Genomic DNA, 13,012 nt, shown 5'->3' on the forward strand with positions numbered 1-13,012 from the left:
ATATATTTTAAATATCATATTTTGCGTTCTAATAATATACTCCATAGTATATATAAAATTAGTTTTGGGACAAAAAGTAAGAGAGTAAAGTAAGGATCAAAATTTTATAGATGAACTCTAATAATTATTTTAGTAGTATAAGATGAACAAAACTAATTACACATTTCTCGGAATCACGCAATAAATAGAGATTTATGCATATACGATTCCAAACATAACTTCTTCATATTCGATCATTCATAAAAAATTATAGTCAAAACAATATTATTATAGTTCATACGAAATATTAGTCTTTCATAATTCATGAGAAATAAAATATAAACAAATCATTGAAAAAAAAATATTTATCCAAAAAATATTGTGAGTTACATAATAGTATATTTGATGGAAAACAAAAAAATGATTTAAAGGCTAGAAAGCATTGGAATTGGAACAATAAATTGGAGAAAAAGAATCGGTTTCTAACAAAGTATACTAATCATGCATAATATTTATTATGCATATTATAACACTATGATAAGATCAAATTGACATATGTGCATCGTACTTTAACAGTTTGGCTAAGCAATTTGATTTGTAACCTGTTTGACGAAATAAAAATAGAACATAAGTGTTACAATGAGACTAAAGTTTAGAAAAGAGTGAATGAAGGACAATAATGTAATAACATGTCAACAACTTATTAAAGATTTTTGCTATCATTCGATATTTCAAATACACCATTGTAGGAAAAAGAAAAACCGACAAAAATGAAAGATCCAAACCAAGAAAAAATCGTAAAGAAGATCCATAGCCATTATTTCCAATCTCGTGCATTGTTATTGATATGTGAGTATGTCATCCTCCTCTAATATTAATACAAACACACACACACAAAATAACTAATAAAATTCTAATTAACTAGTTTAGATCCCGCGCAAAGAATGCGCGGTATTTATAGAGTTACTAATATAAACCTCGTGCAATATATGCACGGTATTTATAAAGTTTTACTTTTTAATGTATTATTTATAGAATTTAAATTGACAGTTCACTTATTTTTCATGTTTCTCCTTAATGTATTTTGATTAGAGAAATAAATAAAAATTTAAATCGTAAGAAGTAATAATATGAGTTTTTTTTTTGAATTTTTTTTGTTTTTTTACCGAGAAATTAATGATTTTAATTTACAAATATTTACTAATAACATATTTTTTAGCTGAAAATTTTTATCATAAAAAGTCAATGAATTTTAACAAATATTTACTAATACCATATTTTTTAGTCGCAACTTCTTATCATAAAAATTCAATAAATTTTTATCAATAAGTTCTTTAAAAAAAGAATTTTCTTATCCTAAAAAGATCGGAGATAAATTTGTGCAGAATGTGAAATATTAAATGATAAATAATTAAATACAAAAGATTATATCCATTTATAACTTATCATGTCTACAACTATAGTATATGCTAAAAATATCAAACACTATTCTAGGAAATATGTTTTAGGCGGGAAAAATTGGAATTTCGCCTATTCATTTAGTAAATAGGGAATTCAAAACATAATAAAAATAAAAAGTGAAACAATTAATTTAGTTTTCTATGTATACTTTACCTACCAATTTTTTGAATAAAGTTGAAAATTCATTCTCCTACAATATTAATGGGTGTTGATTTTCGTAGTACACCTTTTACTCAACACAGTACACTTTTGACCATTTTACCCCTCTCATTTATCTCTCTCATTGTACTGCGTTGAAGAAAGAAACAGAGAAAAAAAAACTCAAAACATAATACTGGCACCACTTCTTCTCCTTCCAATTCTAGCTACCACAACCGCCCCGAACACCCACGGTCGGCCCTACTGTGTCCCTTCCACCAGTCCACCATCATGAATTCATGCCCCTTCCCTAAATACCATTGACGAAAGTCCGAAACCATTGCCCTTTGAAAATGAATTGTTGGAAGCAATATTATATGTCCAAGTCAAGTCGATGACGGTGAATTCCAAAAAGTTTGTCTGCGCATGAACGCTCCTAGCTCTTTTCCTTATTCTAATAGTACTTGGTTTTGTTTTTAGAATTCAGATTAGAGTTGTAGAATTGATTTAGTTAATTTAAACATTTAATTAGAGTAATTGAAGAATTTTGTGAGTTTACATTTAATTATCTGCCCTAATTATTGAAGAAATTGGGGTTTAAAATTGATTTAGTTGATTTTACATCAAATTAGGGTATAGTTGAAGAAATCTAGTTAATTTTACATTCAATTACAGTATATAGTTGAAGAAAAATAACTAAATTAAGATGCTTAGTTGTTAGGAATAGGGAGAATTGACTTGGTGAGTTCTTTTAACAACGGGTATGCAAATGGAAAATTTTGTGTAAAATGTACTGAATTGAGTAAAAAATACTGCGAAAATAAATTACGATATTAATATAAACACAAAATAATAACTAATAAGATTCTAATTAATTCAAAACATAATAAAAATAAAAAGCGAAATGATTAATTTAGTTCTTTAGCTATACCTTACCTACCAATTTTTTGAATAAAGTTGGAAATTCATTCTCCTGCAATATTAATACAAACACAAAAAATAATAACAAATTAATAAATTTACATAAGAAAAATAAAAAACGAAATAATTAATTTACTTTTCTATGTATACTTTAGGTGTTATTTTTTTGAATAAAATTGAAAATTAGGGTGAATATAATAGTTATATATACAAAAAATTCTATTACTAATTCTCTAAAAAATTAATGAATGAAAGGAAAATAAAAAATATGGTACATATATATGGAATATATATAGTAATTATGAAAGAAAAGTTAAAAGGTTATTTCATTAAATAAAGGAAGTAGTGGTTAAATAAATAAGGTAAATAAATAACAAAAATTATGAGACGAGACCAATGGTTTACAATATTTTTTTTCTTTCATTTTTTTGTTTATACCTATTATTTATTTTTATTTTTTTAATTTATATTTTTTAATTTTCTTAAATTAGTAATCCGTGTCACTTTTTTTTGCCATGTCACATTAAAAGTTGCCACGTCACAATTAAACTTATCATGTCACATTTTTTAGGTTAACTTTTTAATAAGATTTTATAGATTAAGATAAATGTTAATTTGGCTCATTTAAACCATTATCAAGCTACTTAGTTCATTATCGAGTCATCCGCCGGGTTGAGTCAATATTAGATCACAGGCCGGGTCCCTCAGGTCAGGTTCTGGTTGGAAAAAATAAAGTTGTTATCAGTTTATCGTTGGGGCGGGTTAGATCGGTTTCGGTTCACCCAATTTTAATTTCGAGTTTCATCTAGTTGAGTTTCGGGGGAGTCGGGTAATTTTTTTTCCACCTCGAGATACGAGTAAGTCTTCTATATAACGGAAATACAATATCACATTGTAAAATCATATAACGAAAGATTTTAAGTGTCTTTATTATGAAAAGTGGTGAGTAATGAAAGTTATTTTTGATACGGGTAGCAATGGTGACGGTTGTGACGATACTCGTGGCTTGATAAGCAACTTTGTGTTAACAGTGGGTTCGGATACTTTGTTAAACTCGACGGGGCATTTCGTGAGCTTAATAAGTTGCAGTGGACCGTCAGCTTAATTTGTGGCAATTTATCCACCACTTTGTTATTCAGTAAAGGGAGTCTTTATGTTATCTCTTCAATTTCTCTGCTTTAATTATTACAATAAAGAGTCTTATTTTAGCTTAAGTCCTAGTCTTAATTAGCTAAGTTATGAGCAACTTTTCGTTGCCTTTGGGTTGTTCAAACTGCAACTTGGCTATTTATAAGCCTCTGAGTATTTGTATTTGGCATTCAGAGAATATATTGAAATCACAAAACTTGCTTGTTAGCAAACTAATCCCGTTTTTATTCAACGCGTCTTGGATAATTACTCGTCTTTCCCAATAGGTCTTGGGTCGGACTCCATTGTTAAGCTATAGGTCTAGTTTAACAAATATCCTCATTTTTATTTCGTATCATAAGTGGTATCAGAGCTTCGGCTCTTGATTTCCATCAATCGAGACGGTCCTATTTCCGTTCGAATTAAACACACACAAAAAAAAAATCCACAAAAAAAAAAAAAATCCACAAAAAAAAAGAAAAAGAAAAAAACAGAGGAATGGCTGGCGAGCAATTCGACGACGAGTTCTATGACAAGCTTCAAGACTTGTTGCGTAATAGGCCTACCGGCAGTCGAACTGGTTCTAAACCAAAACAAGACGAGTTTAAAGTTTCTGAACTCCCAGAATTCGCAGGTGGAACCGATCCAGAAACCTACCTGGATTGGGAACGAAAGATTGAACGATTATTTGACTTCAAGGACCTTAGTGACGAAAAAAGGTGTAAATATGCTATTTTACGGCTAAGCAAGGGTGCCTCGCTGTGGTTCGAAGGAATAAAAACCAGGCGAGACCGAGCAGGGAAGGAGAGGATTACTTCTTGGGATTCGCTCAAACGGAAATTGCGCAAACGGTATGTACCCACGACTCACAAAATTACCACTTACCGTAAAATTGCCGAATTTAAACAGGGGAAATTGAGCGTCGGGGAATATATCGATGAATTTGAAAGTCTGGCTTTAATGGGGGAACTAGAGGAAATAGAAGAGCAAAAGATGGCTAGGTTTTTGCGGGGATTAAATTTTAATATTGCTAAAACCGTGGAATTGTATCCCTATTCGGACTTCGACACACTTTGCGGGCTTTGTTTGAAACTTGAGTCCCAGGGTAAAGCCAAATACAGGGATGGGTCGAATACTGATTATGGCAAACCCAAAACTTGGTCCAAACCCGAGTCACCCTTAAAATTTAATACCTCGACATCTAGTGTTAATCCAGCCAAGAGTCCTAACTCCAATGAAAATATGTCTCCCTCAAAATCTCCTAATTCGACCAAGGAAACTAGTCTGTCCAAAGTAAGGTGCTTTAAATGTCAGGGGTTCGGGCACTATCAAAATTCGTGCCCAAACAAACGGGTAGTTACGTTAAGGGAAGCCCTTGATTGCCGTGAGGAGTTGCGAGAGGAGGAGGAGAGATTGGGGGATGTCTTTGAGTTCAACGAAGGCTGTGAAGAGGAAGAGGTTGAGGGTTACGAGGCACCGATTTATGATACAGCGTTGGTTCTTAGGACCCTTCAAACAAAAACCGTGGCTGATGATTCGGACCAGCGTGGTGTGTTGTTTCATACCAAGTGTCGGGTCGGGGATAGGTGGTGCAGCGTAATTATTGACGGGGGTAGTTGTACCAACGTTGCTTCTAGTGAGATGGTGTCAAAATTGGGGTTGGTTACTACAGCACACCCTAAACCATATGCACTCCATCGGCTAAATGACGGTAACAGTGTGAAAGTGACTCGTCAAGTAAGGGTGGGACTGGCTATGGGTTCTTATGAGGATGAAATTTTATGTGACGTAATTCCTATGGATGCGTGTCACGTGTTGTTGGGACGCCTATGGCAGTTCGATCGAGATGTAGTTCACAGGGGAAGGAGTAATGAGTATGAGTTGAAAGATAAAGGCAAAAAAATCATTTTGAAACCCATGTCCGCTGAAGCAATTCAGTCCATGAATGTAAAGGCAAAAAAAAAATCGAGTCACTCGATGCTAGTTAGCGAACGGGAGGTTGAACGGGTTTTAGAACAGGGGAACATGGTGTACTTGCTCATTCTCAGTGAAGACTCCACCATGGTTTTGCATTCCAATTTGAGCAGACCCATTGAAGAATTATTAAAAGAGTACAGGGATGTGTTTCCCGGAGAATTGCCACCTGGTTTGCCCCCCATACGCGGTATCGAGCATCAAATTGACCTTGTTCCGGGTGCCCCATTACCGAATAAGGCCGCCTATCGCTGTAATCCCGAAGAAACCAAAGAATTGCAGCGGCAAATTGATGAACTCTTGGCTCGTGGTTTTGTCCGTGAAAGTTTAAGCCCATGTGCCGTTCCCGTCCTCTTAGTACCTAAGAAGGAAGGTACGTGGCGAATGTGCGTGGATAGTAGGGCCGTAAATAACATCACAATCAAGTACCGTTTCCCAATCCCGAGACTTGATGACATGTTAGACGAACTCCATGGTTCAAAAGTGTTCTCAAAAATTGACTTGCGAAGCGGCTATCACCAAATTCGGATGCGCGAGGGAGATGAGTGGAAGACGGCTTTTAAAACAAAGCACGGATTATATGAATGGACCGTTATGCCATTCGGTCTTACCAACGCTCCAAGTACATTTATGCGGCTCATGAATGAAGTTTTGAAACCGTGTTTGGGCAGATTTGTCGTGGTCTACTTGGATGACATATTGGTATATAGTAAAAGCAAGGAGGAGCATGTGGGTCATTTACGACAAGTCTTTGATATTTTAAGGGCTCAAAAACTCTATGGAAAACAAGAAAAGTGTGCATTTGAAGTCAGCCAGGTAGTATTTTTGGGGTATGTTGTCTCGGCAGCAGGAGTATCCGTGGACCCGTCTAAAATAGATGCAATCAGATCATGGCCGACTCCTAAGACGGTTAGTGAAGTTTGATCTTTTCATGGTCTTGCCTCGTTTTATAGACGCTTTATTCACAATTTTAGCTCAATTACTAGTCCTATTACAAATTGTTTGAAGAAGGGTTCATTTTCATGGGGAAAAGAGGCTCAGGAAGCCTTTGAATTGATCAAGTCTCGGTTGTGCAGTGCCCCTATCTTGGCACTACCAGACTTTTCTCAACCTTTCGAGGTCGAGTGCGATGCTAGCGGTGTTGGTATTGGTGCCGTTTTAATTCAGGGTGGTCGACCTATTGCGTATTTTTCCGAGAAATTAGGGGGTGCTCGACTGAAGTATTGTACTTACGACAAGGAATTTTACGCTATTGTTCGAGCTTTGAGGCATTGGAGTCATTATTTGCGGCCAAGTCATTTTATATTACATTCCGACCATGAGTCATTGAAGTATATTAATGGGCAACAAAATTTGAGTCCGAGACATGCAAAATGGGTCGAATTTTTGCAATCTTTCCATTTTTCCTCCAAGTATAAAGACGGCCGAAGTAATGTTGTAGCCGACGCATTGTCACGGAGGTATGCACTATTGACTACTTTAAGTTTTCGTCTGCTTGGTTTTGAAATATTGAAAAATCATTATCAGGGAGATGTTGAATTTGGGGACATATTTGATAAATGTGGAAAGGGTGCCTTTGAGGGGTACGTAGTGCAGGAGGGTTTTCTTTTTAAGGAGAATCGACTTTGCATTCCGAAACATCCAATTCGGGAGTTGTTGGTCCGAGAGGCACACGGTGGAGGTTTGGCCGGTCACTTCGGGATCGCTAAGACACTAGAAGTGTTGAAGGAACATTTCTTTTGGCCCAAAATGATAGGTGATGTGACGAATTTGATAAACAAGTGTGTGACATGTAACATGACCAAGAGCTCGTTCAAACCCGGCCTTTACACTCCTTTACCGGTTCCGCTCCGTCCTTGGGAAGATGTATCCATGGATTTTATAGTAGCTCTACCCCGTACTCAAAGAGGTAAAGACGCTATAATGGTGGTCGTGGATAGGTTTTCTAAAATGGCCCACTTTGTAGCTTGTCACAAGACCAATGATGCAAGCAATGTTGCCGAACTCTATTACCGTGAGATTGTCCGTCTTCATGGAATACCCAAAACTATTGTGTCGGATCGTGATTCCAAATTCTTGAGTTACTTTTGGAACACCTTGTGGCGAAAGGTGGGTACCAAGCTCCTTTTTAGTACGTCTCATCATCCGCAAATAGACGGGCAAACGGAAGTGACAAACCGGACCTTGGGAGTATTGTTGCGTGGGTTGGTCAGCCGGTCACTAAAAGATTGGGATACTAAATTGGCTCATGCCGAATTCGCTTACAATCGGTCCCCGACTCATGCCACGAGCCATTCTCCTTTTGAAATTGTGTATGGCGCTAATCCTTACCTTCCACTGGATTTGATTCCACTTCCGAAAGGCGAGCTAGTACACAAAGATGCGGATGCGAAATTGAAGTCCATGATCAAGTTGCACGAGCAAGTTCGTAAACGTATTGAAGCTATTAACACTTCTTATAAACAAAAGGCAAATAAGCATAGGAAACCACGTGTGTTCAAAGAAGGTGACTTGGTATGGGTCCATTTGCGTAAGGAACGGTTCCCGGGTAAGAGGAAAAATAAGCTTATGCCTAGGGCCGAGGGTCCTTATAAGGTGATCTCCCGTATTAATGACAACGCCTACAAGATCGAGTTGCCCGGTGATTACGGTGTCCATGCCACTTTTAATGTGGGTGATTTATCCCCGTACTTGGATGATGACGGCCTCACCGAATTGAGGTCAATTCCCTTCAAAGGGGGAGGGGATGATTTTTTTTTTTTTTTTTTTTTTTTTGGCAGCTGTAAAGAAAGGTTCCTAGTGCAAGCCCATAGCCCGTTTAGCCAAGGCATGAGCTCTTAAGTTACAATCCCTGCGAACATAACTAAAACAGAAACAATGAAAATCAGATGAAAGAAGAGTAATCTCCTGCAAAATGTTCCTGATATGGTGATGTTTGGTCTGCTTCCCCATCCATTGCGTCAAAAGCGAAAGGCAATCCGAGGAAATTTCAATGTGCATATTTCCTGCCTGGCGTGCCCAGGAAATGGCCTCCTTTAACCCTAGCGCTTCGGCTTGAAGAGGAGATTCAGCCCTGCCTCGAAGGAATCCTTCATAACAAATGGCACCATCTGTCCCAAGGGCAATCCATCCAAAACCCGCAAGACACGAGGTCTTCCAACCTGCGTCAACGTAGATACGTACCATATCGCAAGACGAAGGACCTCCAATACAATAGAAAGGTCGCCCCGCTCGAAGCAGCTGATAGTCAAAGTCATCATCCGGGGAAAGAACCGGGTCGCCGGTCTCGAAACCAGGTGGATACAGTGGCTCAGAAATAGCTTTATCGTTGGCTTGAAGAACTTCATTTAAAAGGTGACGAGTCTTGGCGTAAAAGACACCCGTGTTAAAGGTGTTGCCCCTAAACCGGATATCATTTCGTAAAGTCCAGAGACTAACCAAGATCACAAGAAAGTGAATAACAAGATTAAGCCCATCCTCAAGCTTGAAGAGGTAGAGAATCCAATTAACGATCCAGTCGCGGACATCAATATTAGGGAGATGACCGACAGTAATACCCAGCCCCGATCCGGCCCAGATTCGTGAGCTAAGAGGGCAGTCGCGAAAAAGATGATCAAGGGTTTCCACGCAGCCGCTTGTAGCATTACACAGGACACAAGAGGAAGCCCAGGTCATGTCTCTTTTAGAAAACTCACTACCAATCGGTAGGGAACTAGCAAAAATTTTCTAGAGAAGAATTTTCCATGACTGGGGTCCCGGCAGGTTCCATAAATGCTTCTTGCAGAAGAGTTTCCAGTTAGCATGGATCCGAGCTTTGTCCTTTCTAGATCCATGCGCATAGAAAAAGTCGCGGAAGAGAATACCATAGCCGCTCTTGACAGTGTAAATGCCACTGTTAGCATAGGGCCAAAAAATCTCATCCCGTGACTGTGAAGAATGAAGGGGGGTAGCCAAAATTTGGTTTACGCTTTCGTCCGAAAAGAGTAAGTTGATTAAGCCTTCATTCCACCCTCCATTATTGATGCAGATATCCTTTACGCGAAGATCCTTTAAGAAAATAAAGCCTTCCTCAAGAAGGCTATCCTTAGGCTCCGGAGTTTGCCCATTAACCCACCTCTTATCCCACACATTTAGATTAGAGTCAATACCAGGTTTCCAGCCAATGTGTTCCTTAATAAATTTTAAGCCATGAGTGATGCTCCGAGCACCCCAAGAGAAGGATTTCTTCCTGCAAATCCATGAGTGATTTTCAAATCCTAAGGGACCCATAATCTTCTCTCGGAAAACTGAACAAAAGAGCGATGTCTCATTTGACACGAGTCTCCACGCGTGTTTTGCCAATAATGCTTGATTGAGACAACCCACATTCCTAATACCGAGGCCCCCTTCACTCTTCGGGAGACTAGTGAAGTTTCTACTACACCAGTGGAGGCACTTACCTGTTTTACATCCAGCCCACCAAAAATGTGACAAGAGAGCGTTAATCTTCTTGGTCACACTTACCGGAATTTTAAATGCCGATAGAAAGAAAATGGAGAGATTGGATAGGACGGAGGAGATTAAGGTAAGTCGCCCAGCTGGAGAAAGAAAGATCCCATTCCACGAAGATATGCGTTTCATAACAGATTCCACAAGGCCCATGAAGATCTCCTTTTTTGATTGCTGAAATTCAGTTGGTAGACCAAGGTACTTTCCAAAGCCTTTGTTGTGCTTTATATTGAGTGTTTTTAAACAAAAACTCACCTTCCGAAGGGTGTTATTTGGGCTGAAGATGATTCCCGACTTGTCGTCATTAATGACCTGGCCTGAAGCCTCACAGTAATTTACAAGGAGGCGTTTGAGATGTCGTACCGCAATTCCTTTGTTCTGGAAGAAGAAAACCGAATCATCTGCAAAGAAAAGATGCGTTAAAGGGGCTACTCCACGGCACAGGCGAATACCCTGGAGTTTGCCCTCCCTTTGGGCACTCTCGACGTTGCAGGAAAGAACTTCCATACAAAGGATGAAAAGATATGGCGATAAAGGATCTCCTTGTCGGAGGCCACAATTCGGTCTGAAAGGATGAAGGGGAGCCCCATTCATTAAAATTTCATAGCTCACCGTCGAGACACAATTCATGATCAGGTTAACCAAACTTGGAGGAAAACCAAAAGAAAGCAAAACAGCCTGAAGGAAATCCCATCTAACCCGATCAAAAGCTTTGCTCATATCAGCCTTGAAAGCGACTGTACCAAATTTTCCATGTTTATGAGTGTTAATCTTATGAATCGCTTCATGAGCCAGCAAAATATTGTCACTTATACTTCTCCCAGCCAGAAAAGCATTTTGATGGTCCCCAACTAAATAACCCATGACTTTCTGCATGCGGTTTGTAATGCATTTCGTAATAATCCTCATGAAAACATTACAAAGACTGATTGGCCTGTAGTCCTTGACAGCTTCAGGACTATCACATTTGGGAATTAAGGCAATGAAGGTACGATTCATTTCCTTCAGAACCACACCAGAGTTGAGGATTGAAAGCAGAGCCTTAGTACAATCCTTTTTCACAAGATGCCAGCAACGTTGGTAGAAGATGGCCGGAATGCCATCAGGGCCTGGAGACTTCATCGGCCCCATTTGAAAGACAGCCTTTCGAACCTCTTTAGCAGTAAAGGGCTTAGCCAAAGAGTCAGCATCATCATTCATTATTCTTTTGTTAAGGTTTCTTAGAAGTTGATCGAAGGATGAATGAGTACCTCCCTGAACTTGCTGAGGATGGTGCGGTCTAGAAAAAAGCTTGACAAAAGAGTCTTGGAAGCAGCTGCTAATCTCATCATGATCATAAGTCCAATTTCCATCAGATTTTTTAATGCCAAGAATAAAGTTCCTGCCCGCGCGCCCCTTGACCCAGTTAAAGAAATACTTAGTACAGGTGTCACCATCAACCAACCATTTCAGCTTCGCTCGTTGTTTCCAATAAATTGCCATCGCCCTTGCAAACTCTCTAACTTCCGTATTTACGAGGTCATATTCTTCCTCCCCACCTCCCGAAATAGCGAGTTCCATGCTCTGTTCCAACCGTTTATCAAATTCATCCCATTTGTCAGCCCAACCATTTCTTTTATCTAAAGCCCACTTCTTGACATGTTGCCGAACCCTTGCGAGTTTTCGAGCAACTCGGAAAGCAGGAGATCCAGAATCAGGTAGATTCCAAACCTCTTTAATAATTTGAATGCATTCTGGATAGTCCAAAGTCCAAGCATCCAACTTATAGGGCTTTTTGCCTACGGATTTGGTAAGGTGAAGATCGAGCTCGATAGGAGCATGATCCGAGATCTGGATCGGATGGTGCTTAATACCCGTATCAGGAAAAAGAGTAAACCACTCCTTGGAGCCTAGTGCCTTGTCTAGTCTTTCATAAACCCTACGGTTTCCTTTTCTATTGTTGCACCAAGTAAATCGAGGTCCTTTGAAAGGGATATCAATAAACTCGTTCCGTAGTTTCCAATTATTGAAAGAACAAGCCCCTCGTATGTGAGAATTGCAAGCACTTAATTTATCACTTTGATAGTCCACTTGGTTAAAATCACCCACAATGAGGTATGGATGAGTAAGCTTGTGCAAGTAGGCTTCTAAAGTCTCAAAGACCATCTCCCTTAGTTCAAATTTTGATGCTCCATAAAACAACACAAGATACCATAAACGCCCATTCATTTTTTCCACTAGGAATACCATGAAATTATTACATGTCTCCACAAGAGTCATCTTAGCTTCTTTCTTCCATCCAACCCATAGCCCACCCGCTACACCATTTGCATCAATGCCGGCGGTCAAAACAAAACCAAAAGGGCGAAACAAAGGACTAACATTATTTACATTACATTTAGTTTCGATAAGGAAAAGAAAATCAAAGTAACTACTACTAGTAAGCGCCCTAATTTTAGGAATTGTAGGGGCGAGCGCATTATTTAGACCCCTACAATTCCAAATCAGTCCATTCATGGCGAGAGAGGAGGTTGTGAAGGCCCAACCTCCGCAAAGCCGCCATCAAAATTCACAGAAGAGTCCGAATCCATCATTTCCTCATCATCAGTAATTTTTATGCAAAAACTAGCCACCTTGCCATGAATAGCCGTCGCCTTACCTTCCCCGCCACCCCATTTCTCACACACTCTTCTTTGCCGATGCCCCGTAAAATCTTTTGCCTTTCCCGGAGAACTCACATAGTCGAGTGCACGAGGTCATCAAGAACTTGATGCAACACTTTCGTTTCTTAGCCAATCTTACAAGAGCTTTTTAGGCTAGAGCTCATTTCAGAATGGCAATATAAATCAGCCAATCCCATACATCCATCAGATGAGCCATGAATTTCGATTTTTGAAATCAAAAGAGCCTTATTCCCAACAGCAGGAATAGTGAAAAAATTGTC

At 38.9% G+C, this 13,012-nt stretch overlaps 1 protein-coding gene across 1 annotated transcript; it reads right to left on the reverse strand.

Annotated features, from left to right (window-relative positions):
• Positions 1-8,397: 8,397 nt before the first annotated feature.
• On the reverse strand, positions 8,398-9,276 carry LOC141655275 (uncharacterized). Its single transcript, XM_074462362.1, has one exon. It carries the CDS (start codon positions 9,274-9,276, stop codon positions 8,398-8,400), a length of 879 nt encoding a protein of 292 aa, XP_074318463.1.
• Between the last annotated feature and the right edge of the window lie 3,736 nt (positions 9,277-13,012).

Source organism: Silene latifolia, chromosome 5, assembly GCF_048544455.1.
Source record: "Silene latifolia isolate original U9 population chromosome 5, ASM4854445v1, whole genome shotgun sequence".
NCBI lineage: Eukaryota > Viridiplantae > Streptophyta > Magnoliopsida > Caryophyllales > Caryophyllaceae > Silene > Silene latifolia.

What these genes read in the sequence shown, in the direction of transcription:
- LOC141655275 (XM_074462362.1), bottom strand. Translation starts at nt 9,276, where the DNA reads ATGACCTGGGCTTCCTCTTGTGTCCTGTGTAATGCTACAAGCGGCTGC.